The 25,619-nt window shown below is 36.8% G+C and overlaps 1 protein-coding gene across 1 annotated transcript in view; it reads left to right on the forward strand.

The window, feature by feature from the left end:
- Positions 1 to 4,668: 4,668 nt before the first annotated feature.
- Positions 4,669 to 25,619, forward strand: part of LOC128644696 (oxysterol-binding protein-related protein 1-like) — a gene marked incomplete at both ends in the record, with an annotated part of 89,048 nt that continues 68,097 nt past the window's right edge. Inside the window, 2 exons of the mRNA XM_053697208.1 lie at positions 4,669 to 4,834; positions 16,022 to 16,178. Of these exons, the coding sequence (XP_053553183.1) occupies positions 4,669 to 4,834; positions 16,022 to 16,178 (323 nt within the window). The remainder of the gene's footprint in view (positions 4,835 to 16,021; positions 16,179 to 25,619) is intronic.

The following is a 25,619-nucleotide window of genomic DNA, read 5'->3' on the forward strand; positions in this document are numbered from 1 at the left end:
AAAGTACTTCAGGCACCTGGTTCAAGTTTGATTCGTCTGCGTATAATTTTCAGTTTTTTTCATTATAAGATTTAAACTTTTATTTTGGGCTGTCTTTGATTTTATTCCCTCCCTCTCTAGTGACTCTTGCGTGGAAGATCCACATCTTGGTAGTCATTATCCCATACGTCACTAGCTCATGGACTCTTGCTAATTACATGAAAGGAAAACCTAATTTATGTAAGAACTTACCTGATAAATTCATTTCTTTCATATTAGCAAGAGTCCATGAGGGCCCACCCTTTTTGTGGTGGTTATGATTTTTTGTATAAAGCACAATTATTCCAATTCCTTATTTTTTATGCTTTCGCACTTTTTTCTTATCAACCCACTTCTTGGCTATGCGTTAAACTGATTTGTGGGTGTGGTGAGGGGTGTATTTGTAGGCATTTTGAGGTTTGGGAAACTTTGTACCCCCTTCGTAGGAATGTATATCCCATACGTCACTAGCTCATGGACTCTTGCTAATATGAAAGAAATTAATTTATCAGGTAAGTTCTTACATAAATTATGTTTTTTGTATGTCTGAGGAAGGGGCTAATCCCCGAAAACGTTCACGTATTTGGAATAAAATTTCTGAAAAGTCCTGGCGAGTGCACTCTTCATTATTTTCTATTTGCCTCTCTGTTGCACCCTGGGCATTGGAACTGGATTTCTGGAGTGCTTGTCTACTTTGAATATATATATATATATATATATATTTATTTTCAAAGGAGACAAGCACTCCAGAAATCCAGTTCATATATATATATATATATATATATATATATTATATATATATATATATATATATATATATATATATATATATATATATATATACCCAGTTGGTAAATCGCCATAGAACAGGCTAACAAATGGCATTGAGCCGGTTGTTCATTCCTGTGAGTGTGCTTTTCTCTGTGTGTATATATATATATATGTGTGTGTATGTATATATATTTATTTTTTTTCTGTTGTGGTTTTTGTGAGGTTATAAACTACTCATATGCTGGTTTATCAATTGGTTGCATGCTTGCCACCATTTCCAAGAAAAATACAAAACAATGAAGACCACTCAAAATGTTTATTAAATGAATAATTTTTCCATACAAGGTTTTTTTTTCATCACACCCACGGAAGGCAAGGGAATACAGCTTAAAGTGAAAGTCAATCCTAGTGTTTGTGAAACGCGAGGATTGACCATTGAAACAAATAAAGGTGACACTCATGAAGCTCCTTTACTTGTTGCAAAGCGTTTGCCGTGCTAAGCTGCTAAGGCAGCCCATGGCAGAACGCTGTTTTTCTAGAGAGGTGACGTTTTCACCTCTTAGCCAATAGCCGCGTGGGAAATCCGGCTTGGCTATTGGGGGTTTTTTCTTACCCATTTGTAAGTATTTCTACAATAGTTTCGGTTTTCAACTGACCCTAATCGTAAAGCTTTACACACCAACAATGTATTCAAAATATTTCCCTTGGAAACACAATACAAAATGATCAGAAGCATTTCAAGCAGGTTTAATTTCAATCAATTTCTTATTTTTGTTGTACTACCTAAAACCCATTTACCTTAAAATAGCAATGTACAAATATAAAACTGAGTACATTGATTTACAGTGTTTACATTTAAATGCATTTTAAGTGATAGGAAAGAAAAATTAAACTTGAATGGTTTAGATAGAGCATGTAATTTTAAGACACTTTAAAATTATTTTCTATTTTCAAATGTGCTTTGTTCTCTTGGTATTTCATGTTGAAAAAGAATATGCACATATCCTACACTAGTGGGGGATAGCTGCTGATTGGTGCATGTACACATATTTGTCTCTTGTGATTGGCTAACTAGATGTGTTCATCTAGCTGCCAGTAGTGCAAGGTTAACAGGAAAGTGAAGCAAATTTGATAAAACTGAAAAGGAAAGTTGTTTAAAAGTGCATGTTTTAGCCAAATCATGAAATAACATTTTGGGGTTTTCCTGTCCCTTTAAGTATAAGGATGTTATATTTAAAATTCAAAGTATCAGTACAGAGGTGTGCATAAACACATTTTTTGTCTTTTTGCTTCACAGGCCTTATTTAAATATAAACACAAGCAATGCCATATTCCTTACTTTGATGTTTCTATTTCTAATATACATACGTTAAGTGTGGCCCCTTAAATGTTTGATTTTGTACTCACTCTGACTTTGCTCCTCTTTTTCCAATCTATTAAAATTGATTGGGTGATTTTATTTTCCAAGACTCCATTTGAATTTGTGTAAATGCTTGAATTACAAATTTTAAAAAAATAAATAAATATGTAATAATAAAATATAGTAACTAATAGATTCAGTATTAATGATTGTCCAGTGGATGTGTTCTTCAGTTAACGATAAGTATCAGTTAAAACTTTAATAATTAATAAAAGCTATGGGAGAAGCCAAGTCATGCTGTGCAAACGAGGCCAAAATAAGTTTTCAAGTGGTCAAAGCTGTTGTATTTGAAAAATCCAAATCCCTGTGAATAAAATACAGTTGTAGTTAATAAACCATTTCTACACATTTTATTGCAAATATATTGAGGCAAGAGCGTAAGGGTACAACAATAATATAATACATAAGGTTACGTTATTGAAATAAATACATATTATACATAGGTAGTCAATTTGTTTTTAATAATTTAATTTAGTGTTTATTATAATGCTTCATGCTTTTTAACATTGTTTTCTAATTATGTTGTTAGGGCAGTGTATATGGTTCTATTTCATCAGGGGTGTATTTTGGCCTAGGCAAGCAAAGCACTTGCTTAGGCGGTAGATTTGTGGGGGTCAGAACTTTTTAAGTCCCACTACAAATACAGACACTTACTACACGCACACTGCACTACACACACTCACTACACACTCACCATATACACACATGCACTCGCAGACACCTGAACATGAGCTTTTACTTTACCAAACATTATGGCCTGCAACATTTTGAGTGCCAAGGGCAGCACAAAAGCTAAATACACCACTTGTTTGGACTAAAGATGTTCGTTCTCTATTTTCCTAGCTACTAAGATGTAGTAACTTCCATAAAAGTAATAGATATCAGCACAGAAATGTAATCAAACTATGTTGACAGTTGATTTTTTTTTTTTAAATGTAACAAAAAATGAATTTTTCATGCATCCAGATTTGCTCTGAATTGCCAAGATTCTTCTAAATTGTTCAAATATAATAATTTGTTCAAATTGCACGGAGATATCAGATATTTATAAATATATTAAATGTGTAAGCACTAGAAAATATATGATTTGAAAGAGCATTTCCCATCATAAATATGAATTAAAAGCAATGAAATGTTAAATATATTTTCAAGGGTAAAATAGAAGCTATTTATGTTAAAGCTAATTGCAAATGTGTTTAAGCACAGCTAATAGGTATTGATTGTTTATTTGTTAATTAGGACAACTTGAACGGTTTTATTGGTAGAGGGAGATGGTTCTCCACAAGTCTAGCAAGAAAAGAAACAAAGAATATAGATAAAACAAAGTTAAAAAAAAACCTTTAAAGACGAATGGTTTATAGCAGCACACACTATTATCATCAGTGAACTTATTTATTTATAGTCAGTTTTAACACCTAACAATAATTTGTACTAAAGTGAAAGATCTTAAAGGGACACTAAAATCAAAATTAAACTTTCATTATTTTTTTAAACAATGTTCCAGTTTACTTCTATTATAAAATTAGCTTTACTCTTAGTGTCCTTTGTTGAAGAGTAACTCTAGGTAGGCTCATAAGAGCCCATTCGTGTGCACGTTTCTAAACCCTTAGATTTTCAGACTTGTAAAAGAATAAATATTTGCTGATTCATTTTGCAATACATTTTACTTCTTTTCTACTGTATCCCCATAGTGGTCTTGTCTTTCACATATATATTTACAGGATAAATGGCCACACTGATCTTAGTAGAGGACATTGGGCCACTCATAGCTATAATCACGACTCACCACACACAATAACACTGCAGCGTAAAGCAGGTACATTACTTGAGGTGGTGTCTCTGTCAAGATGTCAAGTCAATTACCAATCAAAGTCAACCACACTTCTCAGATGATCTGAAGTATTGTAAAGACTAGAGACAAGTGTAAAAATGTATTAAAACTTAAAATAGGAGCATACAATACATCCCCCATACTTTAGGAGTTCAGATGAGTGATTTTGGTTATAGCACACAGCGAATTATGTCCGCCTGCCGCTTAATAAATTGGCCCTATTTGTATCAAGATATTATGTGTCAACTAAAATTGCACCTTTTAACTGAAATGTTTAAATAGTGTACTAAGAAATATAATGTTGAACACACAATACGTTATGCTGCATTTGATATGGAATGAGGATTTAGTGTATTTTAAGTTTTTTTGAATGTGTAGTGTTAAACTTATTTTAAGGTTTTTAATACTAATAACTTTTATGTTGCAGAAGTTCTTTACAAATGCTACAGCTTCTTGTTTCATCATTGCCACTGGTGTGGCCAATTTCCTTATCCTTTCTACTTATCCTTCAAACTGTTATTGTAATATTCTGTTAAAATGATTTTACTTGTTTATCGACACCTTGTTTGTTTTTTACCTAAACTTACCTTCCACCAATTGATTGAGACAGACCCATTTCTCATTTTAGGCCAGAACTTTGAAACTAGAGCACGAGCAAGAAAAAAACAAGATCTTATCTGAAGCTCTGCAGACATTGGCTACAGAGCACCATGAATTGGAGCAGTCTTTGGTGAAAGGATCTCCCCCACACCACAGTATTCTCAGTGATGACGAATTCTATGATGCTCTTTCAGGTACTACTTTTTTCTTGATTTTTCCTATGGTTCTGGCCGGGGCCAGACTGGGACCAAAAAGAGGCCAGAGCATTTTAGGGCAATGAGCCCCCCCTCTCCACTCACTATTTCTCATTTAAAGGGACAGTCTAGTCAAAATGAAACTTTCATGATTCAGGTGTGCGTGTGTATCTTTAGGTTAATAAGCACTCACTAAACTGGTCAGGTAGGGCACCAGGGTGCAAAAATAGGAATAATAGACTAGCAAGAAATAAGCACTCTCTGGTTTTGTAAAACAAATAGTATATTGAACTAGCAAGTTAAATATACTATTTGTTTTACAAAACCAGAGAGTGCTTATTTCTTGCTAGTCTATATATGTTAGTATATATAATGTATATGTATGTATGTGTATATTTATGTGTATATATAGACACACATACACACACACACGGGTACCACCTCCTGAGGGACGTACCTTCGCCCAAGGGACCCTTACTCCTGGGGTATGTGCTGACAGAATAGAAGACTTTCTTACCAATCTTCACAGCAGGTAGTTCCCGCTTCCATTCCACTTTGTGCGCCCGCGGTGTCTTAATAAAATTACTTCCCTGTTATGCCTTGCTAGCGCTGATGTCTTCCAGTAATGCAAATGTATGTGGCAGGGTCAGAGGTCCTCCAAATCGCCAAAGGAAGGAAGGAACAGCCCGGTCGGCCTAACTGGAGCAATAATATATGTGTGTGTATATATTTATGTATATATGTGTGTGTATGTATATGTGTGTGTGTGTGTGTGTATGTGTGTGTATATATATATATATATATATATATATATATATATATATATATATAGTGTGTGTGTGTGTATGTATGTGTGTGTATATATATATATATATATATATATATATATATACATATATATATATACACACACACACAAAGGGATTCCCTTGTACACAATTTCCAGACCAATGATGGTGTCCACTGAAACCCAGCACTTTTCAAGCACTTCACTCAGGTTAATGTAAAACAGTTCATACCTTTATTGTCGGTGTTACAATCAAACACACAGCAAGCATATGCATTGTGATTACCAGGAGACACAAGTGTTAACGGAGTGTGACATCATATGACGCGTTTCACGCCCTTCTGGCGCTTTGTCAAAGATGTGGAGGTGTGTGTACATTGTGTGTTTTTAAATCATTACCATTTCAAGTTTCCACCCCTATGGTGATGTCACAGTGTTAAAATTTGTTAAGAATACTATTTGATACAAAACATGCTGAACATAATAATTTAAGTGCAACTTAAATATATTAAAGAACATTGGCTAAATATTGTTACTTTGTCTTACGGCTCAATAAATACATTTATTTGACTAGGCAGATTGTAACGATATATATTCAATGTACACACACCTCCACATCTTTGACAAAGCTCCAGAAGGGCGTGAAACACGTCAGATGACGTCACACATATGCTTGCTGTGTGTTTGATTGTAACACCGACAATAAAGGTATGAACTGTTTTACATTATCCTGAGTGAAGTGCTTGAAAAGTGCCGGGTTTCAGTGGACACTATCATTGGTCTGGGAATTGTGTACAAGGGAATCCCTTTGTTTCTATATGTATCTGAGCAGCTACGGTCTGCAGACTCGGGTTTGTGTCGGGAGAGGCGCCGACACAGCTTCCCTTTAGTTCCTGCTTAAGACCCAGTCGCCTGTGTGTTTCTATGCTCTCAGCTTCTATTTGTATGTGAATCTTTCAGTGTCTCAGAGAGTGCAGGAGAGTGACTAGAAGCAAGGTCTTGCAATATACAAGGATATGTTCACATATGTTGATGAAATAAAGTAATTAAAACAATATGTGAAGTAGCTTGTAGCAATGTCTAAAACCTAACTCAGTTATATGAAAGTCATTGAAGTATGCATGGAAAATATAGAATTATAAAACAATAAAAGCACAAAAAGAACTCACGAAGTGGAGAGGTTTTTGAGCTAGTCTGGTATAAATAAACTAACAACGGTAGAAATGATTTATCCAGCAATATCCTTGTACTAATAAAACCTACATCAAAATGGCACAATCCACAGCACTGGAGGATATCTTCAATAGGAAAATGACTTACCAGGAGCGCAGGGAGGTGTTTACACCTGACCAAGTGCAAACAAATGAATTACGTTATTTGTCCCTTACAATGGAAAATCTAAGAGTGAAAGAGCTAAAACTCTAGTATAAATTAATCTACCTTGATAAATATATACAATCAGCTATAATTCCACGGGGGTTATGATTGAAAAAATTCCCAAATGTGGACAAAGAAGAAGAAAAAGAATTCTTGGAAGATTGGCTTGAAACTTTAAGTGAATGTTCACTAAAATTGATGACCAAACTAAAGGCCAACCGAACGAACAAAAGAGACAAAATCCTTACAGAGATCAAGGAATTACAGATGAAATTACAACCACTTAAAGAACACCAGAAGTATGGTACCTTTGACATAGAACTGAAGCAACATCGAGATGAAGTTGAGCAGAATTTAGTATCCAGAAAGGATATATATATATATATATATATATATATATATATATATATATATATATATATATATATATATATATATATATATATACATACATACAGGGAGTGCAGAATTATTAGGCAAGTTGTATTTTTGAGGATTAATTTTATTATTAAACAACAGCCATGTTCTCAATGAACCCAAAAAACTCATTAATATCAAAGCTGATTATTTTTGGAAGTAGTTTTTAGTTTGTTTTTAGTTTTAGATATTTTAGGGGGATATCTGTGTGTGCAGGTGACTATTACTGTGCATAATTATTAGGCAACTTAACAAAAAACAAATATATACCCATTTCAATTATTTATTTTTACCAGTGAAACCAATATAACATCTCAACATTCACAAATATACATTTCTGACATTCAAAAACAAAACAAAAACAAATCAGTGACCAATATAGCCACCTTTCTTTGCAAGGACACTCAAAAGCCTGCCATCCATGTATTCTGTCAGTGTTTTGATCTGTTCACCATCAACATTGCGTGCAGCAGCAACCACAGCCTCCCAGACACTGTTTCAGAGAGGTGTACTGTTTTCCCTCCTTGTAAATCTCACATTTGATGATGGACCACAGGTTCTCAATGGGGTTCAGATCAGGTGAACAAGGAGGCCATGTCATTAGATTTTCTTCTTTTATACCCTTTCTTGCCAGCCACGCTGTGGAGTATTTGGACACGTGTGATGGAGCTTTGTCCTGCATGAAAATCATGTTTTTCTTGAAGGATGCAGACTTCTTCCTGTACCACTGCTTGAAGAAGGTGTCTTCCAGAAACTGGCAGTAGGACTGGGAGTTGAGCTTGACTCCATCCTCAACCCGAAAAGGCCCCCACAAGCTCATCTTTGATGATACCAGCCCAAACCAGTACTCCACCTCCACCTTGCTGGCGTCTGAGTCGGACTGGAGCTCTCTGCCCTTTACCAATCCAGCCATTGGCCCATCCATCTGGCCCATCAAGACTCACTCTCATTTCATCAGTCCATAAAACCTTAGAAAAATCAGTCTTGAGATATTTCTTGGCCCAGTCTTGACGTTTCAGCTTGTGTGTCTTGTTCAGTGGTGGTCGTCTTTCAGCCTTTCTTACCTTGGCCATGTCTCTGAGTATTGCACACCTTGTGCTTTTGGGCACTCCAGTGATGTTGCAGCTCTGAAATATGGCCAAACTGGTGGCAAGTGGCATCTTGGCAGCTGCACGCTTGACTTTTCTCAGTTCATGGGCAGTTATTTTGCGCCTTGGTTTTTCCACACGCTTCTTGCGACCCTGTTGACTATTTTGAATGAAACGCTTGATTGTTCGATGATCACGCTTCAGAAGCTTTGCAATTTTAAGAGTGCTGCATCCCTCTGCAAGATATCTCACTATTTTTGACTTTTCTGAACCTGTCAAGTCCTTCTTTTGACCCATTTTGCCAAAGGAAAGGAAGTTGCCTAATAATTATGCACACCTGATATAGGGTGTTGATGTCATTAGACCACACCCCTTCTCATTACAGAGATGCACATCACCTAATATGCTTAATTGGTAGTAGGCTTTCGAGCCTATACAGCTTTACAGCTTGGAGTAAGACAACATGCATAAAGAGGATGATGTGGTCAAAATACTCATTTGCCTAATAATTCTGCACTCCCTGTGTATATATATATATATATATATATATATATATATATATATATATATATATATGTGTGTGTGTGTGTATGTGTAATAAATATAAATATATATATATATATATATATATATATATATATATAGCCACGCAAAAAAATGCACTCTCAGGTCTTGCAAAAGAAGGTTATTTTTATTGGAACGTTTTCGGGTATACACTACCCTTCATCAGCATGAAAATAAGTGAAAACATCAAACATTATACAGGCAAACAAAACATAATTGTAATCAAACACACTCCAACCTGTGTACTACCCAAGTGGCGCCAAAGTGACTAGCTGGAACGCAAACATGCATTCCATTCTCTCGTGCTGCCGGAAGGAAAATTACGTCACTTCCGGTTTTGCCGTGTTACTACAGCTCAATTATAATATACAAAAATAAAGTGTCATCAGGAAAAATAAGTATTATTTACAAATAGCATATCTATTGTTATACACCAAATCTTACAAATGGTCTCTATGGTGATTTACATTATAGTTGTGCAATATAAACGTGTCTTGGTTGTGATGCCAACAGCCTCAAACATCCGGTGGCATTCTGTTTTCACAGTGTATACCGAAACTTACACAAGATTAAATAAAATTGTCATCACATAATTGTCATTATTACATATACACCCCTTGTGATATGTGCTTACTCAATTAACTTAACATAATTTCCATCTAGAACTATTGTGCTAGAGGCATGTATCAGTAACCATGGCAACCAAATGGCCCTTGCGTAATGTCAGGGTGCCAGGAATCAGACAGACGAGAAGTGCAAAAATAATCACACCTTTATTAATAGCAACAAAAAAAAATTATAAAATGTACACAAGTCAAATAACAAGCCAGGAATCAAAACCAGAGCTGGTAGTCAGACGAGCCGAGTCAGGAGCCAAAGCGAGTAGTCAGACGAGCAGGAATCAGGAACAAGGAGAACAGCAGAGCCAGGAACAAGCCAGGAATCAGGAACCAGGAGGGATGTCAGACAGCCAGGTAATACACAGGAGCTTTCACAAACAGGTCTGAGACAACGCAAGGGCAAAGCATACTGAACAGAGGCCCTTTAATAAGTGATGACATCACAATTCTGAGACTGCATCCTGTCTCACACGGATGATGTACACCAGTCTGGCCATAAAAGGAAGCGCAGTAAATGAGCAGCAACACACAGTGTGCACCAGAGTCAGCAAGAGAAGTGAGTAAAATGGCTGCCAGCAGCACATGGCAAACAAATCAGGGAAAAAACCCTGACACTTGGTTCGCGGAGCCTCCTTTCTTTGATCAGAGTGGGTAGTAACTTCCACAGATATCAGCCTGTCAAGTTGGGGTGCAGTTTGGGAGTTTACTAGGTTTTGGCACCATCAGACAAATCTGATAGATGCCCTAGTTGTCCCTTGGTTGTTCAACCTGATTTACATTTTTTCTCCATTTGTATTGCTATCCAGAGTAATAGCCAGAATCGAGCAGGAACAAGCCTCAGTAATTTGGATTGCTCTGGCTTGGCTTTGCTGTATTTGGTTTGCAGATTTGATTTAGATGGCCTAGTGCCCGCCTTGGAGGCTTCCTCTAAGAAAGGATCTTCTATATCAATCCCTTTCTTTTATCAATATCTCAAAACTCTGAATTTGATGGCATGGTGATGGAACGCTTAATTTTGTCTCAGAGAGGTTGCCTGACGAGGTTGATACCCAGATTCAGACTAGGAAACCTGTTAACAGACGTATTTATCATAGAATCTGGAAAACCTTTTTTGTGTGTTGTTCTCACAAAGGTTACCGTTCCAGAGTTTGTGCAGGAAGGCTTATAAAAGGGATTATCAGTCAGTTCAATGATAGGTCAGATTTTGGCTCTTTCTGTTTTTTGTTTCATAAGAAAATTGCTAAAATTCCTGACTTTCAGGCTTTTATTCAGGCTCTGATAAGAATTATACCAGTTATTTGTCCATTTCCTATTCATTGGAATCTTAATCTGGTTTTGAGGATTCTTCAAACTCCTCCTTTCGTGGCAATTCATGGTTTAGTCCTTCAGCTTATATTGTGGAAGGTTGATTTTCTTCTAGTTATTTCTTCAGCCAGAAGGGTCTCTAAGCTTTTATTATTGTCATACAAAACCTCCTTTTCTGATTTTTCATCAGAATACGGCTGTTCTTTGGACTAGCTATTATTTTCTTCCTAAGGGGATATCTACATATACTATCAATCAGGAAATTGTTTGTTATTTCCAGCCACTAAGAATTCTAAGGAGTGTCGTTTTCACTACAGTTTTAGAGCTCTCAAATATTATGTGGAACTCACAAAAAAAATTCAGAGATTCACTTTTTTGTTAATTTTTCTGGAGCTCACAAAAGTAAAAAATCGTGGATGTTACTTTAGCAGATTGTCTTAAAGGGACAGGCACCACCAGATTTTTTTTTTGTTATGTTTAAAAAGATAGGTAATCCCTTTATTACCCATTCCCCAATTTTGTATAACCAACACAGTTATAATACATGTTTTACCTCTGTAATTACCTTGTTTATAAGCCTCTGCAGACTGCCCCCTTATTTCAGTTAATTTTAACCAATCAGTGCTCACTCCTTGGTAAATTCACATCAGTGAGATCAATGTTCTCTATTGGCATATGAACCTCCTAGGTTTAGCTTTCAACTAAGAATACCAAGAGAACAAAGCAAAATTGGTGATAAAAGTAAATTGGAAAGTTGTTGAATCATGAAAGTGGGTTTTTTGTCTTGACTGTCAGTTATAGCCTTAGTTTGCAAGACTTATTTGGTCACAGAGAAAACTCACCCTGAGTGCATCTGTGCTCATTACACTCAAGCAGTTGTTACTTCTTGGACATTTCGTAATGAGGCTTCTATTAATCAGATTTGTAAGGCATCTACTTGGACTTCTTTACTCACCATGATGTGTATGCTTCTTCTGAGGCTCCCTTTGGCAGGAAAGTTATTCAAGCCATAGTGCCTGAATTTTAACGTCCTGCCTTCTCTGTTTGCTCCCCCCCCCCCTTATTCACAGTAATCTCATGGATTTCATGGCTTGGGTATTGATTCCCACACTTGATGACTTGTGGACTCTTACCATCTAAAGAAAGAAAACAAAATGTATGCTTACCTGATAAGTTTCTTTCATGATGATGATAGTCCACGAGCACCACCCTTTCTTTCTGTTTATGTGGCGGCAGTACTTATTTTGTGCTTCTATGCCCCGCTTTATCTTTCTTGTTTTTCTCTTTTTTTCCCCTCACCTACATGACTATATATGTATGAGTAAGGATCATGTGAAGTGAGAGGGATTTAAAGCTCTGGTGTGTTGGTTTTTCTGTTGCCTCCTCCTAGTGGTCAGGAGGGGAATATTCCCACAAGTGATGACTTGTTGGCTCTCACCTTCATGAAAGAAAATAATTAGGTAAGCATCGATTTTGTTTTCTTGTAGGTTCGACAATGTTTTTTTTATATTCGGGGGCCCTAATGAGAAACCATTTTTCTTAAAGGGACAGTCTACACCAGAATTTTTATTTTTTTTAAAAGATAGATAATCCCTTTATTACCCATTCCCCAGTTTTGCATAACCAACACAGTTATAATAATATACTTTTAACCTCTGTAGTTATCTTGTATCTAAGCCTCTGCAAACTGCCCCTTTATTTCAGTTCTTTTGACAGACTTGCAGTTTATCCATTCACTGCCTGCTCCCAGATAACTTCACGTGCACAAGCACAGTGTTATCTATATGAAATACGTGAACTAACACCCTATAGTGGTGAAAAACTGTTCAAATGCATTCTGAAAAGAGGTGGCCTTCAAGGCCTACGAAATTAGCATATGAACCTCCTAGATTAAGTTTTCAACTAAGAATACCAAAAGAGCAAAGCAAAATTTGGTGATAAAAGTAAATTTGAAAAAGTGTTTAAAATGACATGCTCTATCTGAATCATGAAAGTTTATTTTGGCCTAGACTGTCCCTTTTAATGGATTTTGAATCTCTTTTCCACTAGTCTTAAAGTGATCCTGTCAACTGTCTATATGGAATATGAATATATGTATATGAAGTAATCCTGTCTCTTCTCATTTGCCTCTCTTCTACATTTTAAACAGATCCAATGCACCTAACCTCTTCTCAAGGATCATATCCTTCAGTCCGTTTAATTTTGTAGCCCTTCTCTGAGCATTGTCTAGTTCTGCTTATTAATAGTTTGTACCCAAAAGTGTACTACTTTGTCAAGCAGAGATTTTCATATAGAGAGAGGAATTTAGATTTATGTTTAAACTGGTGAAAAGTGTATGTTAAGGATACAGAAACTTTAAAACTGCTTTACTGAAGCTTACTGTAAAATTTATTCAGACAGAGGTTTGAGCATTTCAGAAACCCCAATACACTTTACAATAATGTGAATAAATAAATACTGATCACTTAAATAGTGGAATACAGAATAATTGTAAATAAAACACTGTGCTCGTGCAAAGGATATACTCCTAGAAGCTCAAATTTCACAAGAAAGGAAGAAATCACTTCTTTAAGAGTCTGAATGCTGCAACAAGATTATCTAAAACAGATATAATAAACTGTTCGTGAAGTTCTGTAGCACAGATGTAACTTTTAAGAGTTGAAAACGTACCCACACTCTTTGGTGCTATAACTAAGCTCCTACTATTTACGCATGTTATTTCTTCTGAGATTCCAAGCAGGAAGATGACACAGGATCCAGTAAGTTACACATTTAGTAACTAAATTGGTGTTATTGGTGAAACATATGTTGGAGGGGAATCACAAATATTACAGTGGACTGCACTTTTTGAGAAAACACTTGTATGCTCTAGCGGGGGCTGCTTAGAAAGCTGAGTGATTAGGCAATAAGAACCCTAAGTAATATTGTGTACCTAGTGTCTGTAAACCCAGTAATAATTAGTCCTTATTTTTAACTATTTTATTCATGTGTATTCTTTCTGTTTGTAACCTCAGATGGAATAACTTTTATACTCAAAAACTAGAAATCATTTCAACCTATACACACCTATACAGTTCACAATAATGGCAAGTAGCCTCAGCAGTCTGGTGTTATTGGGGAAGGAGAACATTATATAATTAATGTCACAGATTGTCAGGGTTTTTTCCCTGCTTTGTTTGCCATGTGCTGCTGGCAGCCATTTTACTCACCTCTCTTACTGAATCTGGTGCAGTGTGTGATGCTGCTCATTTCTTGCACGCCCTCTTATGGTCAGACTGGTGAACATCATCTATGTGAGACAGATTGCAGTCTCAGAATTGTGATGTCATCACTTATTATTTAAATGGCCTCTGTTCAGTATGCTTTGCGAGTCCCTGTGTCCCAGTTTGTGTGTATTACCTGGCTGTCTGATGTCCCTTCTGGTTCCTGATCCCTGGTTTGTTCCTGACTCTGGCTCGTCTGACTACTCGCTTTGGCTCCTTACGCGGCTCGTCTGACTGACTTCTGGCTTATTGGACTTTTTATTCTTTTTTGTTAATAAAGGTGTGATTATTTTTGCACTTCTCGTCTGTCTGATTCCTGGCATCCTGACACAGATCTTGAAAAGGAGGCCAGCATTCTACGGTTTAGCCTTACTTGCCACCACTCCTCAACTACTGTAGGTTCTCAGTAACTGCCATTTCTCCACTATGCAGGTGCTGCACTGTCTGTGTCTTGTACTTTTTTTTCTACAAGATGTGCTGAACTTTGTCCCTCTGCTAGTCGTGCAGCGTGCTCTCCCTCTCCTCTAGTGGCGCAGGATGCAGAGAGCTGTACTAGTCAAAGGCTAAAGCGAAGCAGAGTGCAATGCACTTAAGTTGTGGCAACTCCCAAGAACCAGGCTCTGCTGGCACTAATTATTACTTTTAAAAAGGGACTTTTCATGTCCCTTTTACATTTATGGGGTCAACAGGATCAATCTTTGAAAAAAGTAAAAATTCCATTAATAAAGTTACACCTGTTCACCCTAATATATAGATATAGAAATTAAGAATTTTGTGTCCGTTTTAGTTAAAACTGGACTTTTTTCAAAGTTAAATAGGTCATCTTTAATAAAAATTAATTGGAAAACAACTGGTTGATGATAGATAATCCCTGCCAAGCAAAGGTCCACTAAATACATACAATAGATAGTGTCCACCCTTGCTAAAGGGACTCTCAGGTCAAAATTAAACTTTCATGATTCAGATAGAGCAGTAATTTTAAACAACTTTCCAATGTACTTCCTTTAACAAAATGTGCACAGTCTTTTTATATTTACACTTTTGAGTCACCAGCTCCTACTGAGCATGTGCAAGAATTCACAGAACATACGTATATGGAGAAGTGGACATGGATATAACTAAAATTTGTCAGAAAAAAGAAATCTACTACTCATTTGAAATTCAGACTATTGCATTGTCTTTTTATCATTCATTTGTTGATTATGCAAATCTACTGTATTTACTGGTCCATTTTTAAAATTTGTAATTGGTGTATTCATTTGTTGGAGTGAGGAATAAAGTGTTATGCATTACTACCACTCAGGTGTATATATAAGCTGTAGCTGATCCCTCAGAACTAACATTGACTACTGGAAAGTGAGTTCCCAGCTTCTTGTTGCCATGGGAGGAGAGACAGAACAAATTTGGTATACAGAACATTTTAGTCTAACATAGATTTAATCACTTGGTTGCAGTGAGTAGACAGGAGAATACTTTCTACTCCCCCTTAATGACTTGTATAAGACAGTCAGTCAGATGTTTTATTGTTCCAGTTTTTTTCTATTTTAGGCAATTATAGTCTTTAACACCTTATTGCTTAAATATCACTTCCATGTCCCTTTAAATATCTAGCTTGCATGTGGCTAAGCGTCATCTGTTACCTGAGGCAGTCTGTCAACAGAATAATGTAGCCTCTTCAGGTTTCAGTACATGTGAGATGTTTTCAGATGTTGTAAGGAAGGATAGTGCCTGGTGTATATTTCATTTACAGTTTTTGCTTCTTATAGATTCAGAGTCTGATCATTCCCTGAGTGGATTTGAAACGGTTACAAGTTATTCCCAGGACGAAAGTGTAAACTTGGAACACAGTACGCAGGCCAAGATGTCTGATGAGAAAAATCATGGCGGTGGGGACTCAACAGCAAATGGCATAAAAAAACATAGGTAAGTCATTGTAATCCCTTTTTTTTAAAAAACAAAACATATTTTCAAAACAGTAACTGTTTGCAATCGTGATTTCATCTCTTTATTCATTTGTTTGTTATGCATTTCAGTCTTCTGTAAGTTAAAGGGATTAAAAAAATGTTAATTGATGGTTTTTATTGTTAATGCTATGATTTAAAATTAACAAAATTTTTGCAATGCTAGTATACTTGCTACAAACTAATGAATTACTATATCATTTTTAATAAAACCAGAGGAAAAACAATTACTAGCATTTTGTCAAAAGGGAAATAGAATAAATAGTAAGAGTTAATTCATCTCATTAACTACAAGGTAAAAAGCCTAAAGCTGCACCATAAAACTGCTAATACAGTAAAATAGAAAATATGTAACACATTTATATTCACCTTGTAGGCGTATGGCATAAGAATGTATACGGTTTGCTTTTTTTTAAACCCCTGCAAGATAATGGGTGTATATTCAGCAATGCATTAGTTTAATCTTTCTGTTGTACTGGAGGGGTTGTAACAAATATGCTTATGGCCCCTAAAATGTGTCCTCCCGCCAAATCCTGAAATACTAATATGGGCATCTAGAGAAACAGTCAATTTATGTTGTAAATATTTTAGATTAAAAAAAAAAAAATCTAACATAATATTACTCTTATATTTATTTGCTTTTTATAGATTCCCATTAGGATTTGTTGTCTTAAAATAATTATAAGGCATTCATGTTACATTGAGAGATATAGTTGTTTAATATTGCCAGGTACTTTGGGGTTGGACTTTTCTTTTGGGTGGTTTATAACTAATGTAGTTCAGGAAAAAAGCAAGAGCATGGCGTTTTCTTTAATCAGAGGGTTAGAGACTATGAGCCATCACTTATGGGAATTATCCTCCTTACCACTAGGAGGACAATTCCCACACATGATGGCTTGTGACCTCTCACCATAATGAAAGAAATTAATTTATCAGGTAAACTGAAATTGTTTTTAAGCACTGGTTGTTCTCAGGTGAACATATCTGCAATTTGTTTTGTTTTAAATTTTGAATGTGATATCACAGATGAGCATGAGGTCCATATACCATCCTGTTTATACTGTCCATTACAGAGTTTTTCATAGAAATAAACAGCCTTTCTGTAACTGAGAACTAACACGGTTTGTTTGGTGTAGGAACTGCACATTTATGGTATTGTTATCTGGGTGAATGGGGAAAATGTTGGTATTTGTGATATGCGTCATAAGTTGCCTACGTAAATTTTTTGTTGAAGCTGTATCACTAGAAAGACTGACATTTAAATCATTGTGTAAATCAAATTAATCATAGTATATAAAACACACTAGAAATATATTTTGTAGACCACTGTAAACCATTTGCATACTGGAAATTGAGCTTTGGCAAATTAATGGACCTGTGTCGCTGCTTCCGATAGATACACTGTGACAGAAGCTGCAGTGTATATTTAACAGTTTCTTTTTTTTTTCAAACAGTTGCTAAGTGTTTGTATTATAAAGTTTGTTTGTGTTGGTGTCCAACTTGGGAGAGGCTGCTGAGCAAATTTATGCAACTATTTTTAAAGAGGGAGAACAAGGTGGGGGGCAAATGTGTAGTAAAGAGAAAAGGTGAGTGATGATTGAAATGATCAGGGAAACAAGGTTTTATTTTCTTTCATGTAATTAGCAAGAGTCCATGAGCTAGTGACGTATGGGATATACATTCCTACCAGGAGGGGCAAAGTTTCCCAAACCTCAAAATGCCTATAAATACACCCCTCACCACACCCACAAATCAGTTTTACAAACTTTGCCTCCCATGGAGGTGGTGAAGTAAGTTTGTGCTAGATTCTACGTTGATATGCGCTTCGCAGCAGGCTGGAGCCCGGTTTTCCTCTCAGTGTGCAGTGAATGTCAGAGGGATGTGAAGAGAGTATTGCCTATTTGAATTCAATGATCTCCTTCTACGGGGTCTATTTCATAGGTTCTCTGTTATCGGTCGTAGAGATTCATCTCTTACCTCCCTTTTCAGATCGACGATATACTCTTATATATACCATTACCTCTACTGATTCTCATTTCAGTACTGGTTTGGCTTTCTACTACATGTAGATGGGTGTCCTGGGGTAAGTAAGTCTTATTTTGTGACACTCTAAGCTATGGTTGGGCACTTTTATATAAAGTTCTAAATATATGTGTTTAAACATTTATTTGCCTTGATTCAGGATGTTCAACGTTCCTTATTTCAGACAGTCAGTTTCATATTTGGGATAATGCATATGAATAAATCAATTTTTTTCTTACCTTAAAATTTGACTTTTTTCCTGTGGGCTGTTAGGCTTGCGGGGGCTGAAAATGCTTCATTTCATTGCGTCATTCTTGGCGCGGACTTTTTTGGCGCAAAAATTTTCTGTCTCATTTCCGGCGTCATACTTGTCGCCGGAAGTTGCGTCTTTTTTTTTACGTTTTTGCGCCAAAAGTGTTGGCATTACCGGATGTTGTGTCATTTTTGGTGCCAAAAGCATTTAGGCGCCAATTAATGTGGGCGTCTTTTTTGGCGCTAAAAAATATGGGCGTCATTATTGTCTCCACAATATTTAAGTCTCATTGTTTATTTGCTTCTGGTTGCTAGAAGCTGGTTCATTGGCATTTTTTCCCATTCCTGAAACTGTCATTTAAGGAATTTGATCAATTTTGCTTTATATGTTGTTTTTTCTATTACATATTGCAAGATGTCTCAGATTGACCCTGAATCAGAAGCTACTTCTGGAAAATCGCTGCCTGATGCTGGATCTACCAAAGTTAAGTGTATTTGTTGTAAACTTGTGGTAACTGTTTCTCTGGCTGTTGTTTGTGATGAATGTCATGACAAACTTTCTAATGCAGATAATATTTCCTTTAGTAATGTTCAATTACCTGTTGCTGTTCCATCAACATCTAATATTCAGGGTGTCCCTGTTAACATAAGAGATTTTGTTTCTAAATCTATTAAGAAGGCTATGTCTGTTTTTCCTCCTTCCAGTAAACATAAAAGGTCTTTTAAAACTTATCATGTTTCAGATGACTTTTTAAACGAACATCATCATTCTTATTCTGTTTCTGATACTGATTTTTCTGGTTCAGAAGGTTCTGTTTCAGAGATTGATACTGATAAATCTTCTTATTTATTTAAAATGGAATTTATTCGTTCTTTACTTAAAGAAGTCTTAATTGCATTAGAAATAGAGGAGTCTGGTCCTCTTGATACTAAATCTAAACGTTTGAATACGGTTTTTAAACCTCCTGTAGTTATTCCGGAGGTTTTTCCCGTCCCTGATGCTATTTCTGAAGTAATTTCGAGGGAATGGAATAATCTGGGTAATTCATTTACTCCTTCTAAACGGTTTAAGCAATTATATCCTGTGCCATCTGACAGATTAGAGTTTTGGGACAAAATCCCTAAGGTTGATGGGGCTATCTCTACTCTTGCTAAACGTACTACTATTCCTACGGCAGATAGTACTTCCTTTAAGGATCCTTTAGATAGGAAAATTGAATCCTTTCTAAGAAAAGCTTACTTATGTTCAGGTAATCTTCTTAGACCTGCTATATCTTTGGCGGATGTTGCTGCAGCTTCAACTTTATGGTTAGAAGCTTTAGCACAACAAGTAACAGATCATAATACTCATAGCATTGTTAATCTTCTTCAACATGCTAATAACTTTATTTGTGATGCCATCTTTGATATCATTAGTGTTGATGTCAGGTATATGTCTTTAGCTATTTTAGCTAGAAAAGCTTTATGGCTTAAAACTTGGAATGCTGATATGTCTTCTAAGTCAACTTTGCTTTCCCTTTCTATCCAGGGTAATAAATTATTTGGTTCACAGTTGGATTCTATTATTTCAACTGTTACTGGGGGGAAAGGAACTTTTTTACCACAGGATAAAAAATCTAAAGGTAAATTTAGGTCCGCTAATCGTTTTCGTTCCTTTCGTCATAATAAGGAATGAAAGCCTGATCCTTCCCCTACAGGAACAGTATCAGTTTGGAAACCATCTCCAGTCTGGAATAAATCCAAGCCCTTTAGAAAGCCAAAGCCAGCTCCCAAGTCCACATGAAGGTGCGGCCCTCATTCCAGCCCAGCTGGTAGGGGGCAGATTACGTTTTTTTCAAAGAAATTTGGATCAATTCGATTCACAATCTTTGGATTCAGAACATTGTTTCACAAGGGTACAGAATAGGCTTCAAGATTAGGCCTCCTGCAAGAAGATTTTTTCTTTCCCGTGTCCCAATAAATCCAGTGAAGGCTCAAGCATTTCTGAAATGTGTTTCAGATCTAGAGTTGGCTGGAGTAATTGTGCCAGTTCCAGTTCTGGAACAGGGGCTGGGGTTTTACTCAAATCTCTTCATTGTACCAAAGAAGGAGAATTCCTTCAGACCAGTTCTGGATTTAAACATATTGAATCGTTATGTAAGGATACCAACATTCAAAATAGTAACTATAAAGGACTATTCTGCCTTTTGTTCAGCAAGAGCATTATATGTCCACAATAGATTTACAAGATGCATATCTGCATATTCCGATTCATCCAGATCACTATCAGTTTCTGAGATTCTCTTTCCTAGACAAGCATTACCAGTTTGTGGCTCTACCGTTTGGCCTAGCAACAGCTCCAAGGATTTTTACAAAGGTTCTCGGTGCCCTTCTATCTGTAATCAGAGAACAGGGTATTGTGGTATTTCCTTATTTGGACGATATCTTGGTACTTGCTCAGTCTTCACTTTTAGCAGAATCTCATATGAATCAACTTGTATTGTTTCTTCGAGAACATGGTTGGAGGATCAATTTACCAAAGAGTTTGTTGATTCCTCAGACAAGGGTAACCTTTTTAGGTTTCCAGATAGATTCAGTGTCCATGACTCTGTCGCTGACGGACAAAAGACGTCTGAGATTGGTTTCAGCTTGTCGAAACCTTCAGTCTCAATCATTCCCTTCGGTAGCCTTATGCATGGAAATTCTAGGTCTTATGACTGCTGCATCGGACGCGATCCCCTTTGCTCGTTTTCACATGCGACCTCTTCAGCTCTGTATGCTGAACCAGTGGTGCAGGGATTATACAAAGATATCGCAATTAATATCTTTAAAACCGATTGTACGACACTCTCTGACGTGGTGGACAGACCACCATCGTTTAGTTCAGGGGGCTTCTTTTGTTCTTCCGTCCTGGACTGTGATCTCAACAGATGCAAGTCTGACAGGTTGGGGAGCTGTATGGGGGTCTCTGACAGCACAAGGGGTTTGGGAATCTCAGGAGGCGAGATTACCAATCAACATTTTGGAACTCCGTGCGATTTTCAGAGCTCTTCAGTCGTGGCCTCTTCTAAAGAGAGAGTCATTCATTTGTTTTCAGACGGACAATGTCACAACCGTGGCATATGTCAATCATCAAGGAGGGACTCACAGTCCTCTGGCTATGAAAGAAGTATCTTGAATACTTGTTTGGGCGGAATCCAGCTCCTGTCTAATTTCTGCGGTTCATATCCCAGGTATAGACAATTGGGAAGCGGATTATCTCAGTCGCCAGACATTACATCCGGGGCGAGTGGTCTCTTCATCCAGAGGTATTTCTTCAGATTGTTCAAATGTGGGGACTTCCAGAAATAGATCTGATGGCTTCTCATATAAACAAGAAGCTTCCCAGGTATCTGTCCAGATCCAGGGATCCTCAGGCGGAAGCAGTGGATGCATTGTCACTTCCTGCCTATATCTTTCCGCCTCTAGTTCTTCTTCCAAGAGTGATTTCCAAGATTCTAAAGGAGTGCTCGTTTGTTCTGCTGGTGACTCCAGCATGGCCTCACAGGTTTTGGTATGCAGATCTTGTCCGGATGGCTACTTGTCAACCGTGGACTCTTCTGTTAAGACCAGACCTTCTATCGCAAGGTCCTTTTTTCCATCAGGATCTCAAATCCTTAAATTTGAAGGTATGGAGATTGAACGCTTGATTCTCAGTCATAGAGGTTTCTCTTACTCCGTAATTAATACTATGTTACAGGCTCGTAAATCTGTATCTAGGAAGATATATTATCGATTCTGGAAGACTTACATTTCTTGGTGTTCTTCTCATAATTTTTCCTGGCATTCTTTTAGAATTCCTAGAATTTTACAGTTTCTTCAGGATGGTTTGGATAAAGGTTTGTCTGCAAGTTCCTTGAAAGGACAAATCTCTGCTCTTTCTGTTCTTTTTCACAGAAAGATTGCTAATCTTCCTGATATTCATTGTTTTTGTACAGGCTTTGTTTCGTATAAAATCTGTCATTAAGTCAATCTCTCCTCCTTGGAGTTTGAATTTGGTTCTGGGGGCTCTTCAAGCTCCTCAGTTTGAATCTATGCATTCGCTGGATATTAAATTACTTTCTTGGAAAGTTTTGTTTCTTTTGGCCATCTCTTCTGCTAGAAGAGTTTCTGAATTATCTGCTCTTTCTTGTGAGTCTCCTTTTCTGATTTTTCATCAGGATAAGGCGGTTTTGCGAACTTCATTTAAATTTTTACCTAAGGTTGTGAATTCTAACAACATTAGTAGAGAAATTGTAGTTCCTTCATTGTGTCCTAATCCTAAGAACTCTAAGGAAATATTGTTGCATTCTTTGGATGTAGTTAGAGCTTTGAAATATTATGTTGAAGCTACTAAAGATTTCCGAAAGACTTCTAGTCTATTTATCTTTTCTGGTTCTGCCATTTCTTTGGCATCGTGGTTAAAGTCTTTGATTCATCTTGCTTATGTTGAGTCGGGTAGAACTCCGCCTTAAAGGATTACAGCTCATTCGACTAGGTCAGACTCTACTTCCTGGGCATTTAGGAATTAAGCTTCGGTAGATCAGATTTGCAATGCAGCAACTTGGTCTTCTTTGCATACTTTTACTAAATTCTATCATTTTGATGTGTTTTCTTCTTCAGAAGCAGTCTTTGGTAGAAAAGTACTTCAGGCAGCTGTTTCATTTTGATTCTTCTGCTTATAGTTTCAGTTTTTTTTTCATTATAAGATTTAAACTTTGTTTTGGGTGTGGATTATTTTTCAGCGGAATTGGCTGTCTTTATTTTATCCCTCCCTCTCTAGTGACTCTTGCGTGGAAGAAAAATCAATTGCATCACTTTGTTTTCCTATTGAGAGTGTGAGAGAACAGTGTAAACCTAATTAGAGGAATAATGTTGGAAGTTTGCCACTGAATTGGTAGTAGAGCACAGCCGTTGGTGTAACTGACTTCTGGTTGAATAAAATACATTCATATAGTTACAGGATCAGGCTAGTTCTATCAAACATTTAGATAAACACCTTCTGCAGTTTGGTGGGCGTTTCAAGCTCTAAAGGATTTATTAGGTCAGCAGGTCACTTGTCAAGGATTTGTTTCACATCACTATTTGTTGCCAAAACCAGATCTAGTTTTATCCAGAGATAAAAAAAATATTCAGATAAATGAAGACAAATAATTTCAAAATATACTCTCGTCTGACCTTCATTTAAAATCCACACCTGAGATTAATTTGTTACTATTGTGGATGATAAGGACGCATCTCTTTAGATTTTTTTTTAAGTTTCATGTAAAACCTTTTTTTTTTTTTTTTCAATTTTGTAGCATTTACCTTTTGGTACGTCTGCAGCTTGTCTCTCAAAACTTAAAGCAGAAAATGATGTGGACAATATACCTGGTTTTTAAATCCTCATCCAGTATTCTGCAGGACTACAGTTGGCTAATAAACCCTAAGTGCTCCTTTGTTCCTTCCTTACCAAGTTCAATTATGGGGAGTAATTGCAAGATTGCAAACATGGGACACAAACTTCAAACTATGCTTTTTCCAACATCAGAGCATTTTATGGTGACCTATTTTCACAAAGCTAGAAATGTTTCTATTTGCTAGATTCCAGATTATAACAGATATTATAGCTCAGTGGGTTCAACCCCAAAGTCATATTTTAGATGAATATGTCCCAGCTTATTGGTTAAAAAGAGACTGTTGTGTCCAAGGGCACTATTTACAGCAAATAGCTTGATCTGTGATCTCTTGAGAAAACAATAATATTGCGTGGCAATATAAACATCTTTATCCTGTAATCTTTGAACCTTTAGTTGTTTCAACGTCTGGTCAGGGTTCAAGGCAGCAGCAATGCTGTGGCCTCCATAGACCAAGAAGTAGTTCATTCTAACAAGGTATTAATGAAGGAGACAACAGCCATGGTCTATTGGGTAGAATGCAGTGAATATCTTGTTTTCATATTTTAGGGTTTCAGAGTCAGCAGGTTATCTATCTATTCTTGGAAGTGTGTACTGTACAGGGGGATTGTTTGTTTTTTAAATCAATAAAGCCTCTGCTTTAGGTTCAGGAATATTGTAATCCATTGTTCTAGCTTTATGGTTTAAACATAAAAACTAGAGACTTCTACTTAGCCTAACTTGGTATTGTACGTGTGCTAGTATGAATTTGAATCATGAAAGTTTAATTTTGACTTTTGTCACTTTAACAGTTTCTAACAGACCAATTGTAAACAACTTTCCAATTTGCTACTACTATTAACATTTGTTTCTTTCTAATGACATGGTGAGTCCACAGATCATCTCTAATTACGATTGGGAATATCACTCCTGACCAGCAGGAGGAGGCAAAGAGCACCACAGCAAAGCTGTTAAGTATCACCTCCCTTCCCTCTAACCTCAGTCATTCTCTTTGCCTACGTTAAGAGCAAGAAGGTGGTAAAGTTTAAGTGTCTGAAAGAAGATTCTTCAATCAAGATTTTATTTTTTTGAAGTAGAGCAAGTTTGCTATACTTCTTTCTGGGGTTTAGCCATAGTCCATGTCAGTCTCTTCAGTAGAGCAGTGGTGGCTTTTAAGCAATTGGGAACTTGTGGGGTATAATCCTCACTGCGTCTCCCAAACAGTTTTTTCTGCCCTGTCTTGAAAGCCTGAGTAGGATTATTCAGTCTTTCCTTGTTTTTCACAGGTCTGTGTGAGGAGGTGTGCCTCTCAAACCAAGTGAGCTGCCCTGCTCCCGGGCAGTGTTGAATTAAGGTAAGTGTCTAATTTTTATTTTGTTGAAGAACATGGCACTTTTACAGTTAAATCTGTATGGGACTTTTATATTATCAATCCTATTTTATCTTAATGGGATTATGGCAGTTATGCGGGCACTGGGGGCTTGAGTAGCAGTTGCATATTTGTTGATATTGCTGCTGGTTTGTGTAACTCATATGTGGCTCAGCTCTGGGTTAATTCTGGATTTGGTGGTTTGTGTTTTTGTGCACTTTATTTTTGTGATGGCTACAGGGAGGCTAATGGCGACCGGGAGTTCAGTTTAGTTACGCCCACGATTAGCAGGGCAGGCTTTCTGTGGCGGCAAGTTAGTGTTGCGCACTTCCGGTTTCTCCTTCTGTGCGGGGTTCGTTGTGGCTCTGCTAGCAAGGAATATTGTCGG

The sequence above is a fragment of the Bombina bombina genome, unplaced genomic scaffold (genome assembly GCF_027579735.1).
Source record: "Bombina bombina isolate aBomBom1 unplaced genomic scaffold, aBomBom1.pri scaffold_1060, whole genome shotgun sequence".
Taxonomy (NCBI): Eukaryota; Metazoa; Chordata; class Amphibia; order Anura; family Bombinatoridae; genus Bombina; species Bombina bombina.